At 43.6% G+C, this 25,548-nt stretch overlaps 1 protein-coding gene across 1 annotated transcript in view; it reads right to left on the bottom strand.

The window, feature by feature from the left end:
* The window catches only part of vps53 (VPS53 subunit of GARP complex), a 293,849-nt gene that overhangs the window by 151,600 nt on the left and 116,701 nt on the right, over positions 1 to 25,548 (bottom strand). The window contains exon 12 of the mRNA XM_078224778.1: positions 11,002 to 11,097. Coding sequence (XP_078080904.1) covers positions 11,002 to 11,097 — 96 coding nt within the window. The remainder of the gene's footprint in view (positions 1 to 11,001; positions 11,098 to 25,548) is intronic.

Genomic DNA, 25,548 nt, shown 5'->3' on the forward strand with positions numbered 1-25,548 from the left:
TGAAGTCATATGTAGGCCAAACCAGGTAAGGACAGCAGAGTTTCTTCCCTGAAAAACTTTAATCATAGAACCCTACAGTGCAGAAAGAGGCCATTCAGCCCATCGAGTCTGCACCAACCACAATCCCACCTAGGCCCTACCCCCATATCCCTACATATTTTACCCGCTAATCCCTCTAATCTACGCATCTCAGGATACTAAGGGGCAATTTTCAGCATGGCCAATCAACCTAACCCACACATCTTTGGACTGTGGGAGGAAACCGGAGCACCCGGAGGAAACCCATGCAGACACGAGGAGAATGTGCAAACTCCACACAGACAAGTGACCCGAGCCAGGAATCGAACCCAGGTCCCTGGAGCTGTGAAGCAGCAGTGCTAACCACTATGCTACCATGCCGCCCAGTGAACCAGATGGGTTTTTAAACAACAAGTGGTAATGGTTTCATGGTCTTCAGATTTTTATTTATTTCAAATTTCACCATCTGCCGTGGTGGGATTCAAACCCAGGTCCCCAGAGCATTACCCTGAGTCTCTGGATTATTAGTCCAGCAACAATACCACTATGCCACAGCCTCCCCAGAGCTGGAACAGCTTGGAAACTGGCAAAGAGAGAAAGCTGCCAGGAGCTATAGACCACTACAGATCACTAAACATGAAGCCCGTGCCTGAGCACGGTTGTCCATAATCATAAGGTACTTAAAGAAAGTCTGAGGGTCACCAGGCTGAATGCTAGTGGAAAGGCCCCAAGAAATCTCATACCTTGCAGAATATCAGGAATACAGAGGAGAAACAATGTGAATTCCTAAGAGCTGTGGCACACTGTGATTTGGTCGCAGGAGAAGTGAAGGAACCCTCAAGACCTTGGAAAGTACAGAGGAACTCTTGGGTATAAATAACAGTAGAATGAGGAAAGTACAGTTGAGGCTTTCAAGCTTAAAGAGCAAGTGTTTATGAAATATAGTGTTATGTTAGTTGTACTTGTTTTACTTCTTGCATTATAAAAGATTTGTTTAAAAATAAAACCATAGACTTCCAGACTCCCACCACCCTTTGAGTAAAAACGTTTTTCCTCACATCCCCGCTAAATCTCCTGCCCCTTACCTTAAATCCACACCCCCTAGTCATTGATCCCTCCCACCAAGGGAAAAGTTGCTTCCTGTCTACCCTCTCTGTGCCCCTCTTATTTTATACAGCTCATGTGAAACCTTATGGCATACTTCTTTCAGTTAATAACTGGAACTAAATTAATGGAATCCCTCGAAAACATGACAATCACTTACACTTTTGTCTATCAGTTAACTCCTCATAAATTAGAACGCTAATTATGTTAAAGGGAATGAGACACAATATGGTGATACAGCTTGTGAATGAAGCTCAGGAAGCAAGAAATGAATGGTGAAGGAAGACACCATAAATCATCATCTCACCAAGGAGAAGGATCAATTAATACATGGAATTATTTAAATGACTAATGTTTTCCTTACCCAGGAGATTATGCAGCTGCAGTGGGGTGGATCCTCATGATGTTCTAACCGTTATGGGTGTAGGAACACCTCATGAATCAACTAGTCTTTCCGTCCCCATCACTTTCAAATGTTCGTGTAACTGCAACTTCTTTGAAAAGGTGCATAATTCTATATACACCACTTTGGTATCACAAGTTAACCGATGGTGGTCCATACAGATAGTGTGGGGTAGCATGAGTACTCTGCAAGTAACTTTTTTATGTTGAGACCTCATTATCATCACCATTTGTTGGCAACACAAGAACCAGGGATGAAATAAAAATAAATTAAAAACCAGTTTTCTTTTTTTTGGGACCAATTCAGCTGTTGGCAAAGGCAGGCAGTTTTCCTTCACTTCCTACATCTTTTTGAGAAACTATGTTTTTTTAAAAACTCATTCAACGCATGTGGGCTTTGCTGGCTATGCCAGCATTTGTTGCCCATTCCCAACTGCCCCTTGAGGAGGTGGTGATGAGCCACCTTTTTCAACCACTGCAGTCCATGTGGTGTGGATACACCCACAGTGCTGTGAGGGAGAGAATTCCAGGATTTTGACCGAGCGACAATAAAGAAACAGCTGATACATTTCCAAGGCAGAGTGGCTTGGAAGGGAACCTCGAGGTGGCTGTGTTCCCATGTAACTGCTTCATGCATCCGGCGTAACAGTCAATGGGAGCTATGCACGCAATCTGTGTACAACAGCTAATTTATTACATTTTTGGCTCATTTCAACCTGGGCAGTTAATCATTTCAGTTGTTCGTCCGTTAAAGACTCCATGGGCAGAATTCTCCCGTCCCGCTCGCCATAGGAATTGTAGCGGGCAGGACACAAACCGTGCAATGGTCCATTGACCTCAGACGGGATTTTCCGGGTTTGGGGTGAGCTCGGCTAGAAAACCCCATCCCATATTTTCCCATGGACTGCTATTTTAAAGGTTTTAATTCAAATAGTTATCCAGAGAGGTACCACTCACTAAGTTAGAATGTCAACCGGGTGTGACAAAAACCTGCACTAACCGTTAAAAGGAATTACTACCTTCACTCCATAATTTTTTTTCTATTCATTCATTGGATGTGAGAGTCACTGGTACTCTTCATTGCTCATTCTTAACTGCCCCAGAGTCAAGGATGGTGAGTCACCTTCCTGAACCACTGCAGTCCATGTGGAGCAAGTGCTTTTAGAGAAGGAGTTGCAGGAGTTTGACTCAATGACAGTGAAGAGACAGCAATATGATTCCAAGTCAGGACGGTGTGAGACGTGAAGGCAGTGGAGGTGGTGTTTCCATGCGCCTGCTACACAAGTTGTACTAAATAGTAAAGATCACAGGTTTAGAAGGTGCCATCGAAGGAGCCTTGGCAATTGCCAAGGTGCATCTTGTAGGTGGCATGTACCGCTGCCAGTGGTGGATGGGTTACAAACCAAGCTGCTTTGGATGCATGTTGAGCTTCTTGAGCTGCATTCATCCAAACAAGTGGTGAGTATTCCATTCCTGATCTGTGTCTTGTAGATGGTGGACAGACTTTGAGGAATCTGGAGGTAACTTGTTCGCTGAAGAATTCCTAGCCTCGGACCCGTTCTTGTGGTCACAATATTGATATGGCTGGCCCAGTTCAGTTTCTGTTACACACGCTAATATTCTGATGCACTCCAATGTAAGTACAACACACTCTCTCTCTTACCCACCAGTATAAGGGCAAACAGGGAATAATTTACAGAACATATTTTCCCCATCTTCTCAGCTAATGGTGACAAACAGTTCCACGTCAAATTTCCTTCGATGTGTGTTTCAGAGCTGTTTATTTAAAGACTAAGTATCATAATTTTAAAATCTGACCTCGAAAATGCAACCTCGCTCTTTTGGGGCCCATATCAGACTCGATATTTTCCGGCCGCTCTCGTCCCCAAGACTGGAAAATCCAGCCCGAGATCAACGGACCTTTGCATGGTCCGCCCCGCCCCCGCCCGCCAGTTGCTATTCCCGTGGTGGGCAGGACAGGAAAACTCCCCTCGATGGCTTTAGGATAACACTCCTCCCTCCTCCCTCTTTCACAGCTCAAAGAGTTTCCAAGGAAACTCTATTCTGGCTGCCTCAGAGGACATTAGGCCAACATGACTAAACTCTATAATACAGCCAGAACGTGACAAGCTCACCACAGTATTTTACAAGAATAACTGATATACAAGACAGGAATGTTCCACTGTACAGTGCTGATGCGTAGGAGAGGCATGTTGGAGGTTGGTGTTGAAGGGACAATTTTCCAAGTTCATGCGGCTGGCAGGGAGACGAGAGAAAAAATGTTCAGACAATACTCAATGCCTCGTTACTCTGGTTTCCAAGAGAGAAACTCCAATCCAACAAAGCCCAGCCTAACTAAGACTTGTTGCGCCTATAGGTACGCTTATTCTTATGGCATTCTTCACTGAATGGAGCTGGGACATGTGGTAGACACATTACCCAGCAAACGTCACACACAAAATAGTCAGAAGATCGCGAATGGCTAAAGAAAGAAATATAACTATAGGATGATATAGGAACCTATGGCGAGCTCTGGCAAAGGATCATCCTGATTCGAAACATTGGCTCTACTCTCTCCACAGACACTGTCAGATCCTTTGGGTTTCTCCAGCATTTTCTGTTTTTGTTTCAGATTCCAGTGTCTGCAGCATTTTGCCTTTATGATAACTATATGTGCATAAACCTGCTAATCACAAAGGTAGGCCCAAACGATGGAGGCTATCTGGCCCTTCACAATCATCGACTGGTTAAAACATCTGCTTCCCCTCACCCCCATTATTCATCTAATTGGCCCTTCAATAAGAGAACAGGGCTTCAGTAGCTTAGCCCACCGGAAGTCAAAAAGCAGAGTATTTGCTCCCAGCAATCTGTTTTGCATTTATGTTGGCAACAGGGCAATGCTGTCAAAAGAATTCATTTATGTAGCAAGTTATCAGTGTGTGAAAATGTTCCATTCGTTCAGGAGTGCCGTGATGATGGTGGTGTTGGCTGAAGGAAGAATGCCAGCCAAAACACCGGCAGAGCTCCCTGCTCGACTCCAAATGGTGTCATGAGATTTTTAATGCCCATTTGAATAGATATCTAGATTCATATCTGATCTGAAGAATGGTGCCTCTGACAATGGAGCATACATATGACACTAAAATATATGCCCAGGTCATAGATCATAGAATCACAACAGTGCAGAAGGAGGCTATTCGGTCCATCGAGTCTGCAACCACCACAATCCCACCCAGGCCCTATTCCCGTAACCCCACATATTTACCCTGCTAATCCCTTGATACGAGGGTCAATTTAGCCTGGCCAATCCACCTAACCCGCACATCTTTGGACTGTGGGAGGAAACCAAAGCACCCGGAGGAAACCCACGCAGACACGGGGAGAATGTACAAACTCCACACAGACAGCGACCCGAGGCCAGAATTGAATCCGGGTCCCTGGTGCTGTGAGGCAGCAGTGCTAACCATTGTGCCGGTAGTTATGCACATCAGGTCCTGATGTGGGGCTCGAACCCACAACCTTCGGCGCCACAGGTAAGAAAGTCAACAGCTGACCCAAGCTGCCATCAACTTTAAGTTTAATCTACCACGAGACTGTAAACTCCGGACAGAAGTTCACTTCGCTCCACTGCTCCATAACCTGGGCTCATTTCACGGTTACATTAGATTATGGAAAACTGTTGCTCAATAGGCTACATGTTCACCTTCAAAGTATTAAATCCTTAAAAACAACACCTTAAGGAGAAGTGCCCATAATCTGAAGGAGAAAGTGAATACGCAGACCATGCCTGTGTAAGGTTTTCAACACAAAATAAAACTGAAGTGAAACCTTGATCAAATTTACTCATATTTTGAAAAGTGAGAACTCTCAAAGAGATGTTTATCCATTTTCGTCTGATTCCACCCCCACCCCTACCCGCTGTCCCCCTCCTCCAGCATGTGATCTGAAACCACTGCGGCTAACAAGAAAACCTAGACTATAAATAAACAGCAGGAAGCTTTGAAGTTGTTCCTATGTTGAAATTCAGACACAAGAGGAAAATATTTAGCTGAGCAAAGTAAAGACTGCAGTTTCCTTCCAAGCATGAAGGACGACCAAGGTCACAAGAAAGGTCTGTTAGACCCTTTTCACTCGAGAAACCACTTGGAAATATTCCATTGGTGGAACCTTGTACTTTGTTAACCAAATTCCGAGTGGCCTTGGGTACTTTGCTGACAAAAAAAGTAACTGCTACAAAACCACACTTTGCCTGATTCTTGATGGTAACATACAAGTCATTACGCACTGCAATTTTGGAAATCGCTGTGTAATATTTCCGTACGGGGAGTAGAGCTGGATACTGTGGGGAGGTCCGGTGGCATGGAGCCACAGAACAGTAGGACAGAGGCTCTTCCCTGCTGTTAACTGCATGGCAAGTTCCGATGTTAGTTATGTCATCCAGGGAAGCCACTGAGCAGATGTGAAGTGCTTGCTCCCTCACCAAGGACAAGACAAAAACACACGGTGCAAGTAGCCAATCGTGAGTGGGCTGGGAACAAGCTGACTTTATGTTTTGGTCAGGAGGCTGGGGTTACTCAACATTCTTGGTTATAGAACTGAGGGAAGTTTATTCACTGCTATTTGCCGTCACGTAAAACCTTAATCCTTTACCGACTCCACATCGGGTGAAGTTTAAAGCTTATTTATCAGCGTCACAAGTGCGCTTACATTAACACTGCAATGAAGTTACTGTGAAGGTCCCCCAGCCGCCACACTCCGGCGCCTGTTCGGGTACATTGAGGGAGTATTTAGCATGGCCAATGCACCTAACCAGCAGGTCTTTCGGATGAAGCATAACTGGAAAGGGACAGCATTTGAAAGTTATTAAATGTGCTATCTTTTCATTTTTATTTAATTTATTATTATTGTCACAAGTAGGCTTACATTAACACTGCAATGAAGTTCCTGTCAAAATCCCCCTAGTCACCAGATTCCGCTCGGGTACACTGAGGGAGAATTTAGCATGGCCAATGCACCTAACCAGCACATCTTTCGGACTGTTCAGTCGACTGCTCGGTGAGTTCAGTAGATTATCCCACTCCTCAGCAATGACAGCTTTTATAAAAGCCCAAACAAGAAAAGATTGCCATAATCATCACCATTGCTATAAAGTAAAAAAACCACGCTACACCCGACATTTCCCAAAGAATCCTTTTCATGTGCAGTTTTTGGATAGATGCTTAAACCTTTTCATCCAAGTGCAGACATTTATTGTAAGCTTTGCTAAATGTTCCTGACTCCAAGGTCCAAAAGCCGAGCAATATCTGACACACACTTTGGCATCTTCAATACTATGATTCCAGGTGCAACTTTTTTTTGTCAGAAGTCCAACTCTAGTCCTGAATGGAAGAAGAAACAGGCTTTATAAATGTCCTCATGCCTCTTCCATGTATGGCCTGATCTGCGTCTTGTAGATGGTGGACAGATTTCCAGCGTAGAGCAGACGCTGCCGGAAATCCGGCGCTGGGAGACGCAAGCGGGGAGTAAACACTCGTGCAAACCCTACGAATCGGCCGCCGCGGGATTCTCCCAGCCCACTGTGCTAATTGTTTAGCACAGCAGGATGGGAGAATGGCAGCCGAGATTACTGACGTGTAATATTTACTTTTCGGTGACAGAAAGGTTGATCAGCAGTCTTCAAAGAGTACTTAACACTTGTAATTACAAGACTTGATTTCCCATTGCAATTTTAATAGGAAATTATAGCAAATCAGGGAGGCTGTGGCAAAATACCAATGAAGAAAGTGGCGCGACTCTGACAGAAACTTTGGGACATTCATTTACCTGCACTCCTCACCTGAAGTTGCTATACCGTTTACCCATAAATAACAGCAAGCAACGGCAATAATCTCTCCCTCAATGTCAACAAAACGAAGGAGATTGTCATCGACTTCAGGAAGCGTAGTGGAGAACATGCCCCTGCCTACATCAACGGGGACGAAGTAGAAATGGTCGAAAGCTTCAAGTTTTTAGGTGTCCAGATCACCAACAACTGTCCTGGTCCCCCCCATGTTGACACTATAGTTAAGAAAGTCCACCAACTTACTCAGAAGACAAAGGAAATTTGGCATGTCAGCTACGACTCTCACCAACTCTTACAGATACAACATAGAAAGCATTCTTTCTGGTTGTATCACAGCTTGGTATGGCTCCTGCTCTGCCCAAGACCGCAAGGAACTACAAAAGATCATGAATGTAGCCCAATCCTTCACTCAAACCAGCCTCCCATCCATTGACTCTGTCTACACTTCCTGTTGCCTCGGAAAAGCAGCCAGCATAATTAAGGACCCCATGCTCCCCGGACATTTTCTCTTCCACCTTCTTCCATCAGGAAAAAGATACAAAAGCCTGAGGTCACATACCGACTGGCTCAAGAACAGTTTCTTCTCGGCTGCCATCAGACTTTTGAATGGACTTACCTTGCACTAAGTTGATCTTTCTCTACGCCCCAGCTATGACTGTAACACTACATTCTGCACTCTCTCCTTTCCTTCTCTATGAACAGTATGCTTTGTCTGTATAGCACGCAAGAAACAATACTTTTCACTGTATACTAATACATGTGACAATAATAAATCAAATCAAATAAAATCAAGTACCACTGACATTAGAATTATTTCAATAGCAAATTCTGGTGCATCTGCTTTGATTCTATCATCCCAACACGAGTTAGGCTGATTATAGAAACGTGCACCTCGGCATTTTAGGCTTTGCTGATGAATGCATTACCCTGAACATGCGGCAAAAAGTACAGAGCAGAGAAGTTAAAAGTTCAATCTTTGATTGGCACCGAGTTGAAGTTGGCCTTAGCACCCCGGGGCTACGGAGAGGAAAACCAACCAGAGCTGGATCTCCTGATCTCTTATCAGGCAATCGCAGCTGGAAAATGTGTGCGCAGATCTCAGGTAAGGGCAGTTTGGAACTTGCTACACTATCATTACGTGGAGGGTATCACGGCCAACAGGGGAATAGCCACTTGGTTGGATCGGCAGAGCTAATCCCCCTGCACAAGAGTAACATTGTCAGGAGGCACAGTGAGGGCAAGATTTATTTCTGAAAATAGTGGACATGTCATGGTTTTGAACAGATGTTCAAAAATAACTCCAGTTGGCTGAGAATACTATTGAATAATAGTGAATTTTCACAAAATTATTTTTATACAGTGCAACTTTGTTAAACTGACATTAACAAAAGCCAGATTTGTTTCCACTCAAGAGGGGGGGGAAAAAAGTGCTAATTCTCGACAGCATTTTTGGTGGTTTTGAATCTAGCTTACTCAGCCTGGGAAAGCAATCCTGCTGCTCCAGTTCAATTAACTCAACAGAGTCAGCAGATAAATCAAGTTCCAAATTCCAGCACCTTCCTCTAGGTAGATTTTATTTATTCACAGGACTTTTGAGAAAATAGCAGCAGAGTGGCCAATGTTCAAATTCTACAAAGGCAGCCAAATCATTTTTGACCTCTGTTAGAATCATGGTATCCCTACAGGGCAGAAGGAGGCCATTCGGCCCATCAAGTCTGCACCGACCACAATCCCACCCATCCCGCCCTATCCCCATTACCCCACGTATTTATCCAGCTCATCCCCCTGAAACTAAAGGGCAATTTAGCATGGCCAACCAAAGTAGCCCACACATCTTTGGAGTGTAGGAGGAAACCCAGAGGAAATCCACGCATTCACAGGGGGAACTTTGATTTGATTTGATTTATTATTGTCACATGTATTAACATACAGTGAAAAGTATTGTTTCTTGCACGCTATACAGACACAGCATACCATTCATAGAGAAGGAAATGAGAGAGTGCAGAATGTAGTGTTACAGTTATAGTTAGGGTGTAGGGAAAGATCAACTTAATGCGAGGTAGGTCCATTCAAAAGTCTGACGGCAGCAGGGAAGAAGCTGTTCTTGAGTTGGTTGGTACGTGACCTCAGACCTTTGTATCTTTTTCCCGATGGAAGAAGGTGGAAGAGAGAATGTCCGGGTTGGGTGGGGTCCTTAATTATGCTGGCTGCTTTGCCGAGGCAGCGGGAAGTGTAGAGAGAGTCAATGGATGGGAGGCTGGTTTGTGTGATGGATGGATGGGTGGAACGTGCAAACTCCAGACAGTGAACCAAGGCCAGAGTTGAACACGGGTCCCTGGCGCTGTGAGGCAGCAGTGCTAACCACTGTGCCACCGTGCCGCCCGTTTATTCTTTGAATCACTGAATTTTATAAAGCAATTAATCGGCACTTTTCAGGTGACAACAAGTCACTCACAGCAATCGTGTGTTGCTTCTGTGGCTGCATAATGGAATTATACTCTGAGCCTCTGATAGTGCCCAGGACTTGCTGTTCATGAAATCCTTGTGCGCGGATCGGACGGGTGGAAAATATGGGCCTCTGCCAATTCTCTTCCCAGGAGATGCAGTAAAAAGGAGAGCATGTTATAATTAATAATTACTACAATACCAGACAGAGTTATTAATTCTTATTTGAAATACAGAGATTCTTATGAGTCAAAGCATATCCTTGGATCCGCCGCACACATTATGAGGTTACTTGAAGATATAAATAATTTAAAGGTCTTTTTCTCCTCAAATGAAAAAATGGAATGTCAAGGAAGTGATTTTTGTTTTCTATCCTAGCTCTTGCTCCCCCATAGCATCTTGCCAGTTCCACAGACACCCTCATCAAAGTGCTATTATTCAAGTAAAAGCATGAATAGTGAGAGGTGCAGACCATTCAATCAAAAGGACTGTCACAAATGAGTTAGACCCTGGCGTGCGCACGCACACACACACACTAGTCCGGTCCAATTACAACAATGCTAGTGCTGCCACAGCTAAATCAGCTCACTCAGCGCACACACAGTGGGCCAAGGTCTTTTACAGTGTGTAAGTATCAGATACTCAACGAATAAATCTGCTGAGACAGCAGAGACGTGAGAGTGCCCCTTTAAAAGACGCAAGAACAAGGAACTTTCATTCTGAAGAAAAGCAACTCGGGATTGCCTTTCTAATAGGCGCAGAAACGGTACGCAGGTCAGATGTCAGTTCCTGCTATTGGCCTCAGTATGAATGCGACTGGAAAACGACCTTCTGTTAATTAAATGTGATTCAATGCCTTCAATGATGCTGCATTAGTGCGCTAAGAAGGAACGGCTACACATGTCTGACCTTGGGTTGAAGGGTCCATTTCCCTACCCCCATCCCAAGCAAATCAGGGAACAGAAATCTAAAAAAGTGGAGAATGAATGATTCCCTTTTGGGACTCGACAGTGCGCTTTTCTTGCAAAACATTCGGCAAACTTGAAAGTAGAAAACCTTGCAAACTCTCACTCTCTCTGTACCACAAGACTGAACAATTCCCATCGGCAAAAAACATCAACAACAGCAGCAGATAATCCAAATTAAATAGCGTAAGCTTGCTTTTTTTCCATTCTTGCCCCTCTCCTTACCTTCTCCAGGTCTCCTTCTTTCTCGGTGTCACATTCTACTCCAGTTTCATCTTCCAGGAATGGATTTGTAGATGGTGGCGCTGCCTCGGGCTTTTTCTGTCAACAGGGGATGGAGAGTACTCAGTCATTACACAAAATGATACTCTGGCGGCAGGGCTGGGGGGGGGGAATATATTGCAACATTATATTATAGAATCATAATATATTTCAACCACATAGTATACTTCAACCACATTATGTTATAGAATCATAGAATCCCTACAGTGCAGGAGAGGCCATTTGGCCCAGCAAGTCTACACCAACTCTCTGACAAGAGTATCTTAGCCATACCTTCTCCCCGCCCTATTCCTGTAACCCCACACATTTTCTATGGCTAATCAACCTATATTTATATAAAGATAAGCACAACTTAACACATATACATGGCACTACTAATAAAAGGCTGGATTAATTTACAGCCACTGTATAGACTACCCCAAGTAAGAATGTAAACATAAAAAATTAAGTTCTTTTAGTTCTTGTTCTTCTCTACTGTAAGAGGCCCCTGACAGCACTCTCAGATCCCTCCAATCCTTCGTTTCTTTTAGTTATTCAAACATATACTATAGCTGTGGAATGCCATGAGATTGTGAAAGGTGCTATAGTGGACAGGGTCATGTCTATAGATATTGTTTATAGGGACTTCCAGAAGGCTCTCGATAAAGTCCCACATAAGAGGCTGTTAACGACGGTAGAAGCCCATAGAATTGAGGGCAAATTACTGACACGGTTGGGAAATTGGTTGCGTGGCAGGCTACAGAAAGTAGGGATAATGGGTAGGTACTCAAATAGGTGGGATGTGACTAGTGTGTCCTACAAGGGTCAATGTTGGGGCCTCAATTGTTCACATTATTTACTAACGACTTGAATAATGTGCGGGTTAGGTTGATTGGCCATGTTAAAAATTGCCCCTTAGAGTCCTGAGATGCGTAGGTTAGAGAGATTAGCGGGTAAATATGTAGGGATATGGGGGTAGGGCCTGGGTGGGATTGTGGTCGGTGCAGACTCGATGGGCCGAATGGCCTCCTTCTGCACTGTAGGGTTTCTATGATTCTATTCTATGAATGGCACAGAAAGTCACATATCTAAATTTGCTGATGACACAAAGTTTGGTGGTGGCATTGTAGACAATGTAGACGATATCATAAAATTACAAAGGGATGTTGAAAGGTTAGGTGAATGGACAAAACTGTGGCAGAGTGTGAGGTTATTCATTTTGGACTGAAAAAGTATAGATCGGAGAGTACTTTCTTAGATGGTATGAAGTTAAATACAGCAAATGTCCAAAGGGACTTAAGGGTTCAGGTGCATCGATCTTTAAAATGCCACGAACGGGTACAGAAAAAAAATCAAGGCGGCTAATGGAATGCATGCTTTTATATCTGGAGGACTGGAAATAGAAGGACACGGAAGTTATGCTGCAGTTATACAAAACCCTGGATGGACCACACTTGGGAGTACTGAGAGCAGATCTGGAAGGATATATTGCCCATGGAGGGAGTGCAGCGTAAGTTTACAAGCATGATACCTGGACTTCAGGGGTTTAATTAAGAGGAGGGATTAGACAATTTAGACCTGTTTTCTCTAGAATTTAGAAGGCTAAGGGGGATCTGATCAAAGTCTTCAAAATACTAACAGGGAAAGACAGGATAAAGATAAAGATAAACTATTTCCACTGGTTTGAGATTCTAGAACTAGGGGGCACGGTCTAAAAATTAGGTCCAGACTGCTCACGAGAGATGTTAGGAAGCACTTCCATACACAAAGGATGGTAGAGGTTTGGAACTCTCTTCCACAAATGGCAGCTGATGCTAGATCAGTTGCTATCTTTAAATGTGAGATAGGTATATTTTTGTTAAGCAAAGGTAGTTATGGGCCAAAGGCAGCTCTATGGAGTTAGGCCACAGATTAACCGCGATCTCATTGAATGGTGGAACAGGCTTGATGGGCTGAATGGCCTATTCCTATTCCCATGTAAATACAGGTTATTTTTCTTTTCACTTGAACTTTAAGCTCATTTAGTTTTGGGCAGTTTGCAGTCCCTTGACAAAGAAAAACCATAAAGCTCAACATTAACATTTGCCTACTTGAATGGACAAAAGTCACCTTCTCCGGCAACTGTAGAACACATGTAGCTAAAGTAGATTCACAATTACATTCTAATAACATTGCTCACCTGTAAAGCACAGGTCAATAGAACAGAGCTTACTCTCCAGACATTTTACCTAAAATCCAGATTGGCACTAAGTATAATAAAATGCTATCATTCTTTTGGTAATGGCACCCAATTACTGATAAGAATGCCAGTCACTGCAATAACTAATGACCCTGGGATATCACTCAGCAAGATTCTTCTAGCTGGAAGACCCTCAATGGAAATGCCTGGTTTGAATGGTCACATATGTGACAAAGGAAGAGTCCATTCTGATTTAGCTTTTAATTCGGAGACTAGTTTATTAAAACTATTATGGCACTGTTGAAGTCAAGGGTGTTTTAGGAATATTACTTCAACTGCCCATCTTCAACAGACCATATTCTACGTGGTGCCCAAACCAACTTCCTTTACACATGTTTCCCCGGGTTTTAACACTCGATTCTAAACTAAAACTTTTGCTACCCCAATTACATAGTGGAAAAATAAATATTTTGCATTATTAAGAAATCTAAACTGCAATATGCTTTCATAACAGTTAGGGAAATTTATGCCCTCATTATTTGAAGTAAAATTAGACAATGAAGGTGTCTTTTCCAAAATAAGAGCATAGTCAAAATACTTTTAGTACCTTAATCTCTGCAGTCAAATCTGTAGTTATTTAGCTACTAAAATCAAACCAATCTCAGCATAAACAGGCAGGCAAAGTTATGGATATTTAATATTGAAAGTAACTATTAATCATACATACTGCACTCCAGGGAGAAATGGTTGCACTAATTAAGCTGCATTCTATATATAAGGGTTTGGTCACAGTCCAGTACAAACACCTTTGAACCAAATGGTCAATGAATCTTTCTCACTAGCATTCATCTTTTATGCACGCAATATAGTAAAGTCTCATTGTGTTCAAAATTAAGTGATATCACACCTCCTATTATTCTAAATCACCCCATTCCCAGGAGCTTAAAGATGTGAAACTCATTACATAGTATTTACTGCACAGGAATAGCTCATTCAGTGCAATACTTCCATGTCGGTATTTATGCTTCACAAGAGCCTCCTTACACTCTTCTTAACTGAACCACATCAACATATCCTCCCATTCCTTTCTTCCCCATGTGCTTTTCTAACTTTCCCTTAGATGTGTCTCAGCGAGTCACCTCAGTTACTCCTTGTGGTGGCAAGATTCACATTCGAATCACACTCTGGGTTAAGGAATTTGTCCTGATTAGTGACTATTTTATGTCTATGGCCTTTAATTATGGTCTTGCTTGCAAGTGGAAACATCCTCACTATACCTACTCCACCAAACCCTTTCATAATCTTAAAGGCCTCTCTCAGGTCACCCCCTCAGTCTTCCTTTCTTCTTACAATAAATTGTTTTTAAAAACTCAAGTGTGCACTTCAGGTTCCCTGACAAACGTTTTAGATGCAGTGACAACCTACACTATGCGCTGTGGTCCTTTTCCTGTAAGTTTCTCAATTAAAACCAATGGGTGGAATTTTCCCATCCCGCCCGCCACGGGAATCGTAGCGGATGGAACACGGACAGTGCAACGGTCCGTTGACCTTGGGCGGGGTTTTCCAGCCTTGGGGCGGCGCAGCCAGAAAATCCTGCCCAATGTGTGCAACGGTGCATGGATAATCATATCCTTTATCCAATGCAACAAATTTAAGGAGATTGCAGGAACACTTAAGGCAAGGCTTTTAATACGATGCACGTGTGTTGTACTAAACGTGGGTTGACATGGCAAAGCAATAATTCACTTGCTGCACACTGCCACTGCAGTAACACACACACACGACTCTCACCAATTTTTACAGATGCACCAGAGAAAGCATTCTTTCTGGTTGTATCACAGCTTGGTATGGCTCCTGCTCTGCCCAAAACCGCAAGAAACTACAAAAGTTCATGAATGTAGCCCAATCCATCATGCAAACCAGCCTCCCACCCATTGACTCTGTCTACACTTTCCGCTGCTTCGGCAAAGCAGCCAGCATAATTAAGGACCCCACGCACCCCGGGGACATTCTCTCTTCCACCTTCTTCCATCGGGAAAAAGATACAAAAGGCTGAGGTCACGTACCAACCGACTCAAGAACAGCTTCTTCCCTGCTGCCATTAAGACTTTTGAATGGACCTACCTTGCATTAAGTTGATCTTTCTCTACACCCGAGCTATGACAGTAACACTACATTCTGCATTCTCTCGTTTCCTCATCTATGAACGGTATGCTTTGTCTGTATAGCGCGCAAGAAACAATACTTTTCACTGTATACTAATACATGCGACAATAATAAATCAAATCAAATGAGCAAATGTGTGCACATCACACTGTTGTAATCAGTAATAAACATTTTTCTGAACCAAATAACGAACAAAATCACAAGGGAATCGTAATAATGAAAGAACTATCAGCGACCATTTTAAAATTTCTACACACTCAGGTTGAAGCCGTACCGAGAAAGACATTTACACAAATGCTGCATTTGGGTGGGTTACCCAACGGCACTACTTAACTGCAATTATGTAGGATAGCCTGAAATTCATACACTGGCCTGGAAACAAGTCATCGTAAGTCATGCAGCTTACAGCTGGCAATCCAAAGGATGCCTGCTTCAGACAGAAACAACCAGTAATGGTTCATATACTTTTACGATCCTTTCTCACCTCCCTGCAGTACTTAAATGTGATAGTTTGGAAGTTAAGTTGACAGAATTTCCAATTTTCAAAAGACTTTTTAAAAAAGTTGTTTTGGTAGTTAGTCATTATTTTGTTAATATTGCAAATAGGTTGCATCCGTATTAAAAGCAATATTATTGCCATGGACCATCACGCAGATGTTTTGTTCAACTAATAAAAATACACAGTCCTGGAAAACAGAACTATTACTCACTGGCAATGTACATTATGCTCAAACGTAAATTTAAACTTACAAGTCAATATAGACCCAATACCACTGCCACGCATTACTTGCTTAATCCATGACACAGTGAAACACGGTCACAGATATAGGTTTTACATTCCAGGCATGAAACAGCAGATGACTTTGTCCAAAAAAGTAATCCCTTTGGTTAAAAAAAAAGGTCAAATACTTGCCTGGGATCAAAAGTAAATAGATACTGGGCTACACAATATTAATCAAAGGATTGCCAATGAGTTTTTTTTAAGTTTAAGTTTTAAATTTAAGTTTATTTATTAGTGTCACAAAGTAAGCTTACGTTAACACTGCAATGAAGCTGCTGTGAAAATCCCCTAGTCGCCACACTCCACCTCTGTTCAGGTACACGGAGGGAAAATTTAGCGTGGCCAATGCACCTAACCAGCACGTCTTTCAGACTGTGGGAGGAAACCGGAGCACCCGGAGGAAACCCACGCAGACACGGGGAGAACGTGCAGACTCCACACAGACAGTGACCCAAGCCGGGAATCGAACCCAGGTCCCTGGCGCTGTGAGGCAGCAGTGCCACGTCGTGAGTGAATGAATGAAATATTGAAGTAAAATCCAGTATGTAGGTCATACGTTTATGTATAATTGGGTGATGATTTAAATGTCTGACCAGCACAAGAAGACTCGATACAAATGCACCAGTTTTCATGATAGTTTGACATATACCTCGACATAAGCATTCTTTCAGCTTTTCATAGTCATAGAGGTTTACAGCATGGAAACAGGCCCTTCGGTCCAACTTGTCCATGCCACCCTTTCTTTTTTAAAACCCCTAAGCTAATCCCAATTGCCCACATTTGCCCATATCCCTCTATACCCATGTAACTATCTAAATGCTTGTTAAAAGACAAAATTGTACCCGCCTCTACTACTACCTCTGGCAGCTTGTTCCAGACACTCACCACCCTCTGTGTGAAAAAATTGCCCCTCTGGACACGTTTGTATCTCTCCCCTCTCACCTTAAACCTATGCCCTCTAGTTTTAGACTCCCCTACCTTTGGGAAAAGATATTGACTATCTAGCTGATCTCTGCCCCTCATTATTTTATAGACCTCTATAAGATCACCCCTCAGCCTCCTGCGCTCCAGAGAAAAAAGTCCCAATCTATCCAGCCTCTCCTTATAACTCAATCCATCAAGTCCCGGTAGCATCCTAATAAATCTTTTCTGCACTCTTTCTAATTTAATAATATTCTTTCTATAATAGCGTGACCAGAATTGCACACAATATTCCAAGTGTGGCCTTACCAATGTCTTGTACAATTTCAATAAGACATCCCAACTCCTGTATTCAATGTTCTGACCAATGAAACCAAGCATGCCGAATGCCTTCTTCACCACTCTGTCCACCTGTGACTCCACTTTCAAGGAGCTATGGACATGTACCCCGAGATCTCTTTGTTCTGTAACTCTCCCCAACGCCCTACCATTAACTGAGTAAGTCCTGCCCTGGTTCAATCTACCAGAATGCATCACCTTGCATTTGTCTAAATTAAACTCCATCTGCCATTCGTCAGCCCACTGGTCCAATTGATCAAGATCCCGTTGTAATTGGAGATAACTTTCTTCACTGTCCACTATGCCACCAATCTTAGTGTCATCTGCAAACTTACTAACTATGCTTCCTATATTCTCATCCAAATCATTAATATAAATGACAAATAACAGTGGACCCAGCTGATCCCTGAGGCACATCGTTGGTCACAGGCCTCCAGTTTGAAAAACAACCCTCTACAACCACCCTCTGGCTTCTGTCAAGAAGCCAATTTTGTATCGATTTAGATACCTCATCCTGGATCCCGTGAGATTTAACCTTTTGCAACAACCTACCATGCAGTACCTTGTCAAAGGCGTTGCTAAAGTCCATGTAGACAACATCAACTGCACTGCCCTCATCTACTTTCTTGGTTACCCCTTCAAAAAACTCAATCAAATTTGTGAGACATGATTTTCCACTCACAAAGCCATGCTGACTGTCCCTAATCAGTCCTTGCGTCTTTAAATGCTTGTAGATCCTGTCTCTCAAAAAACCTTCCAACAATTTACCCACCACAGATGCGAGGCTCACTGGCCTGTAGTTCCCAGGCTTTTCCCTGCAGCCTTTTTTAAACAAAGGCACAACATTTGCCACTCTCCAAGCTTCAGGCACCTCACCCGTGACTATCGATGATTCAGATATCTCGGCTAGGGGACCCGCAATTTCCTTCCTCCCACAATGTCCTGGGATACACCTCATCAGGTCCCGGGGATTTATCTACCTTGATGTGCTTTAAGATTTCCAGCACCTCCTTCTCTGTAATATGTACACTCCTCAAGACATCACTATTTATTTCCCCAAGTTCCCTAACATCCATGTTTTTCTCAACTGTAAATACTGATGAGAAATATTCATTTAGGATCTCATCCATCTCTTGTGGACCTGCACATAGATAACCTTGTTGATCCTTAAGAGGCCCTACGCTCTCCCTTGTTACTCTTTTGCCCTTTATGTATTTGTAGAAGTTCTTTGGATTCTCCTTTGCCTTATCTGCCAAAACAATCTCGTGTCTCCTTTTTGCCCTCCTGATTTCTCTCTTAACTCTACTCCTACACCCCCTATACTCTTCAAGGGATTCACTTGATCCCAGCTGCCTATGCATGTCATGTGCCTCTTTCTTCTTCTTGACCAGGGCCTCAGTATCCTGAGTCATCCAGGGTTCCCTACTTCTGCCAGCCTTGCCCTTCACTCTAAGAGGAATGTGTTTACCCTGAACCCTGGTCAACACACTTTTGAAAGCGTGCCACTTACCAGACGTCCCTTTGCCTTCCCACAGACTCCCCAAATTAACTTTTGGAAGTTCCTGCCTGATACCATCAAAATTGCCCTTGCCCCAATTTAGAATTTTAACTTTTGGGCCAGACCTATCATTCTCCACAGCTATCTTAAAACCAATAGAATTATGGTCACTGGTCCCAATGTGATCCCTCACTAACACTTCTGTCACCTGCCCTTCCTTATTTCCCAAGAGGACCTCAAGTTTTGCCCCCTCTCTAGTCAGGCCATCCACATACTGAATGAGAAATTCCTCCTGAATACACTCAACAAATTTCTCTCCATCCAAACCTCTAATACTATGGCTGCCCCAGTCAATGTTGGGAAAGTTAAAATCTCCGACTATTACCACCCTATTATTCTTGGAGCTATCTGTAATCTCCTTACATATTTGCTCCTCAATTTCCTGCTGACTATTTGGGGGCCTATAGTACAACCCTATCAAAGTGATTTCCCCCTTCTTATTTCTCAGTTCTACCCATATAGACTCAGTGGCCGAACCCTCGGATATAACCCCTCTCAGTACGGCCGTGATGCTGTCCCTAATCAAAAGTGCAACTCCTCCTCCTCTCTTACCTCCTGTTCTATCTTTCCTATAGCATCTGTACCCTGGAACGTTGAGCTGCCAGTCCTGTCCCTCCCTTAGCCATGTTTCAGTAATTGCTATAATATCCCAGTCCCACGTACCCATCCATGCCTTGAGTTCATCTGCCTTGCCCGTCAGGCCTCTTGCATTGAAATAAATGCAGTTTAATCTGGACTTCCCTTGCTCTCTGTCTTGCTTTTGCCTGATCTGTCTGGTACTAGGATTACTGACACTGCCTTTACTACTTAATGTGCTCTTTTTAACTTCTGTGCTGTCCTCACACTTCTCTTCTGTCTCCCTACTGCTTTGGATCCCACCCCCTTGCCAAACTAGTTTAAATCCTCCCGAGTGGCTCTCGCAAATCTCCCCGCCAGGGTGTTAGTCCCCCTCCAGTTCAGGTGTAACCCATCCCTCTTGAACAGGTCAGCCCTTCCCCAGAAAAGATCCCAATGATCCAAAAATCTAAATCCCTGCTCCCTCCACCAGCTCTCAAGCCAGGCATTCATCTGCCTAATCCTCCTATTCATACTCTCACTAGCACGTGACAGCGGTAGTGGTCCTGAAATTACTACCTTCGAGGTCCTGCACTTTAGCCTTCTGCCTAACTCTCTATATTCACATTTCAGGACCTCATTATGAAACAATGCACTCCCATCAAATACTTTGATAATGCTGTGCTAAGCCTGCCTAAACATTCCAGGTTGTTTACCATACACTCATAAAGAACAGTATTGTTAGATTTAGCCATATGACAAATCACATAATGAAGTCCAGAAGGCATGGGAGCAGAATTAGGCCATTTGGCTCGTCGAGTCTGCTCCGTAGAGAGTATTCCGACAATCTAAGTTGCTGCTATTAAATTGGATGGTCAACTAATACATTTCTGCAAAAACAGAAATTGTGATTTGTATTCTATCACTGGAGGAAATTGTAGAATATTCACAGCTTATGGTTAAAGATGCAATTAATGTGTCTATTAATCTTGTGGTTCCCAACCTTTTATATGTCATGGCGCACCTCTATACTTCAAAAACATTTGAGGCACACCTCTTATTTTCTCTGTCTGCTTTACTTACTGGGAACTTCATTTTTAACGCCTCCCTCTCCTCTCGCCTGTTTTTTTTAAAAACTTCCTTCTGTCTCTCTCGCTTCTCCCAGGGTTTTTGCGCCCTTTCTGACGTTTGGCTTTTTGTACAGGCGTGTGTCTTCAGCTCCAAGTCCCGTTGGTCATGCGCGTGGGCCTGACCAAGGTAAAAAATCTAAATCTCGCATCTGAAGGCTCTATCTTAGCTAGTGCATGTGCGGGAGGCCCAGGATTCACAGATCTTGGAGATGTCAACCACAGAGCTGAAGACAAAGGTTAATTTTAGTTTAATTACATGAATTTTGAATCATTTTTTGCGGCACATTTGGAGGGTCTTCACAGCACACTAGTTGGGAACCACTATATTAACCTATTCCTCATTTTTACAACTTCAATAATTGATCCTGAAAAGCCATGGATCAGGAGGCTGAAGTTACAGCTGCTTTTACAGTTCCTGTTTTTGCATTGATACTAAAATGACAATAACCTAATGGCACAGTACATTAAGTCAAAGTGGCTAAGCATATCAAACCAGTCTTCCATCTCATAGTATTATAGAATATTGTATCAACTTCCTTCCTGACCCTCATCCATCCTCCCTTTAGTTTGCAAGTTCCTTATCCGGTCTGCTTCCCCCGTGGTCAATTATAGAATCCATACAGTGCACAAGAGGTCATTCAGCCCATCAAGTCTGCACCGTCTCTCCGACAGAGCATCACCCCACCCCACCCTATCCCCTTAACCCCACACATTTCCCATGGCTAATTCCATCTAACCTACACATCTGCACTAAGGGGCAATTTAGCATGGTCAATCCACCCAACCTGCACATCTTTTGACTTTGGGAGGAAATGGAACACCCGGATGAAACCCACGGAGACACGGGTAGAACATGTCACACAGTCATCCAAGGCTGGAATCAAACTCGAGTCCCTGGCACTGTGTGGCAGCAGTGCTAACCACTGTGCCACCACCCACCTGTAGGCAGGCATAAATCCATTCCTGCACAGTAGAGCAAGACACTAAATAAAACCCAATGACAGAGCTCAATGTCTTTTGTGCCAATGCTCTATGAAGACAAAGAATCCACGTTACTTTTATAAATCCTCGCTTATGGTATCACGTGTGCATGCATACAATGTGCGGGCATCGAGTGAACTACCAGTAAAACATATTAAAGTTAAACGTTTATTTATTAGTCACATGTAGGTTTACGTTAACACTGCAATGAAGTTACTGTGAAAATCCCCAAGTTGCCACACTCCGACACCTGTTCGGGTGCATGGAAGAAGAATTTAGCATGGGCAATGCACTTAACCAGCAGGTCTTTTGGACTATGGGGAGGAAACCCACGCAGACACGGGGAGAACATGCAGACTCTGCACAGACAGTGACACAAGCAGAAATCGAACCCGGGTCACTGGTGCTGTAAGGCAGCAGTGCTAACCACTGTGCCACTACGCTGCCCCTTTTGGGGCTTATAACTAGCTTTAGAATTGGTGAAAAATTCATGAAGTCTCGGTGACTCTATTAATCTCAACCAGCAGTTAGCCAACACTGAAAACACAAACCAGGCTCAAGGTTGCTGCAACAGTAAAACTGTAACCCTTCCTCTCTCGAAATCCTTCATCGAACGAAGTGTCTGAACTTGAATCTCAAACTTAAAGAAGCTAGCTTCACCCATTTGTGTCCAGACCACCAAACGTGCTTCACTTCATCCCCATCTTGAACTATCCAATCCCATTAAGCAGTACACCTGATCTTGGAAAATAAACATTGGTGAAGTTTACTACATTGTTGACAGAGCCATGACCCCTGTTGGCAGTTTGACAAGGAGCAGGCTGTCTTAAAAAAAATCCGCGCCTTAATTTTTAAGAGTGAAGGTAAACGGGGAAGAAGAGACGACTTTGAGCAATGTTTAACAAATAATTTTAAGTAAAAAGAAAACCTTCCTTTTTTCCCCCACATTACAACAATGACTGTACTTCACTGGCTGTAAAGCACTTTGGGGTGTAACCAAGATGTTATATAAATGCAAGTCTTTTTTTTTGCTTGTACAAAAAGTACAGGTGAATTTCTGCTGCATTCTGCATACCGATTCCTCATAGTGTGTACCAATGAGTGTTGATAATCGTCATCACTTACTGACAGCCAACATGTGGAGATGCCGGCGTTGGACTGGGGTGGGCACAGTACGAAATCTCACAACACCAGGTTAAAATCCCAACAGATTTATTTGGAATCACGAGCTTTCAGAGCGCTGCTCCTTCCTCAAGTGAGTGCTGAGGACTCACCTGGGGAAGGAGCAGCACTCCAAAAGCTCGTGATTCCAAATAAACTTGCTGGGCTTTAACCTGGGGTTGTGAGACTTCTTACAGTGACAGCCAACACCATTGTACCAGAAGGGGTCAAGCTGCATGGGAAGAGTATGGCTTCGAGATTGAAGATTAGGCATGATCAAACTGAATGGCGGAGCAGGTTCAATGGGCCGAATGGCCTACTCCTGCTTCTATTTTCCATGCTTCTATGAAATTAACATGCAGCCAATAATTCAATTGTGTGCATCAGTTTGAGAAAGCAATTATGTTTCATGTTTATGAGGATCATTGTATGCCTGGAAATTAGTCTGGGGACACCTTCCCTCCCTCCACAAGTCTGTAAAAACATTTAACAGAGTTGGAAAGGGGGAAGAGAAGACTAAGAAGCAGACAGCACCATTCTAGACACAACACTACGGCGAAACATCAGTTCCCTGATACTCTGAAGGAAAGGCTTGCATTTTAGTCGTGGCTTATCACAATTATCCAGAATACAGTGGCTATTGCTGTGTGGGTAAACACAGCAGCCATTTTGCGAACAGCCAGATCCCGCACACAGCAAAGCGATGAATGACCAATTAATGGCGGGGGTTTTTTTTTCCGGTGGTGTTGACTGAGGGAGGAATTCTGACTGGGGAACAGGAGAGTTTCCTGAGCTTTTTTGAACAGTGTCTCTCTGAAGCATTGGAACAGGCACCTGAGATTGTGGTTTTCTATCTCATGAAAATAAAGGCATCTACTCAATGCTGAACCCGCGTGTCAGCCTGGATTATAACCTGCACCTCTATAGTGGAGCTTGAACCTATGACCTTCTGATATGCTGACAATTGTCTATTCCTGCATCATACATCCCCCAAAATGGTTCAGCACAGGCTTCACTCTAGAACCCTGTCATTACTAATAAGAAAATAGAAGCACTGATGTAATGGACAATTCCTCGTATTTACTGCACAGTTCCTTATCAGTCTACAAAAATGGAATGTGAAATTGGACACTAGAAATTTAAAGTTTTTAAAGTTTAAAAGTTTTAAAGGTTATTTATTACTGTCAGAATTATGCTTGCATTAACACTGCAATGAAGTGACTGTGAAAATCCCCTAGTCGCCACACTCCGGCGCCTGTTCGGGTACACTGAGGGAGAATTTAGCACGGCCAATGCACCTAACCAGCACATCTTTCAGACTGTGGGAGGAAACCGGAGCGCCCGCAGGAAACCCACACAGAACAGGGAGAAAGTGCACAGACAGTGACTCAAACCGGGAATCAAACCAGGGTTCCTGCCGCTGTGAGGGGCGGCACAGTGGTTAACACTGCTGCCTCACAGCGCCAGGGACCCCCGGATTAGATTCCTGGTTTGGGTGATTGTCCGTGTGGAGTTTGCACGTTCTCCCCGTGTCTGCGTGGGTTTCCTCCAGGTGCTCCGGTTTTCTCCCACAGTCCAAAAATGTGCGGGTTAGGTTGATTGGCCATGCCAAGTTGCTCCTTGGGGTTAGGGGGAATGTCAGGGCGATTGGTAGGGTAGAAATCTGGGGTTACAGGGATAGGGCCTGGGTGGGATTGCTGTCGGGGCAGGCCTGATGTGCCGAATAACCTCCTTCTGCACTGTAGGGATTCTATGAGGCAGCAGCGCTGACCACTGTGCCAAAACCTACATTAACATCACAGCCTTCCTTATTCTCTTTAACAAAACACGTTCACTCCAGTTAATTTGCATTCTTTCCACTCTGGTTTGCCCCAATCTCTTCTGCACACCCCATCCCCACCCTCACCCCCCCACAAAAAGAAAACAAAGCACAATAATCTTCAATGAGGTGGAGGGTTCAAATGCTACCAACAGCAAGGTTAAACAGCAGTTACTTTGCCAAATAGTGGACCAGATGAAATATCAAGTCAGTAAAGTGGTTTTCACCCTTGTGCAACCCGCCCCAGCCGGAAGGTCTAATTCATACTCACACCTTGTGAATAACAGTGCAGCCTTTGTCCGTTGGTGCTGGGACTCTTAAATCTACCCCATGATGTAAGTGGTCGGTTCTTGTTTAGCTGCCAGGTATAGCACCAACATTTTTTTTTAATGCTTTGCTTCTTAGGGGACTAGCAAGAGAGATACCCTCAACGACAGAGCAGTATTAACTTGGATAAGGAGAATGATATGGGCCAGATTATGTAAGTTGACCTTCAGGGGCGGCACGGTGGCACAATGGTTAGCACTGTTGCCTCACGGCGCCAGGGACCTGGGTTCGATTCCCAGCTTGGGTCACTGTCTGTGTGGAGTTTGCACATTCTCCCCGTGTCTACGTGGTTTCCTCCCACCAAAGATGTGCTGGTTAGGGTGCATTGGCCGTGCGCAATTCTCCCTCAGTGTACCCGAACAGGCGCCAGAGTGTGGCGACTAGGGGATTTTCACAGTAACTTCATTGCTGTGTTAATGTAAGCCTACTTGTGAGTAATAAATTAACTTTAACTTACGTTACATCAGGAGAAGAGCTGAAAAAATAGTAAAGCTAAAAATAAATTCAACCGCAAGTCAAAAAAAGGAAAACAAATACGGATAAAGAACAAAGACAGAAAATTCAGAACATATTGAACAGGTTAGAGGGCATCTG

The sequence above is a fragment of the Mustelus asterias genome, chromosome 12 (assembly GCF_964213995.1).
Source record: "Mustelus asterias chromosome 12, sMusAst1.hap1.1, whole genome shotgun sequence".
NCBI lineage: Eukaryota > Metazoa > Chordata > Chondrichthyes > Carcharhiniformes > Triakidae > Mustelus > Mustelus asterias.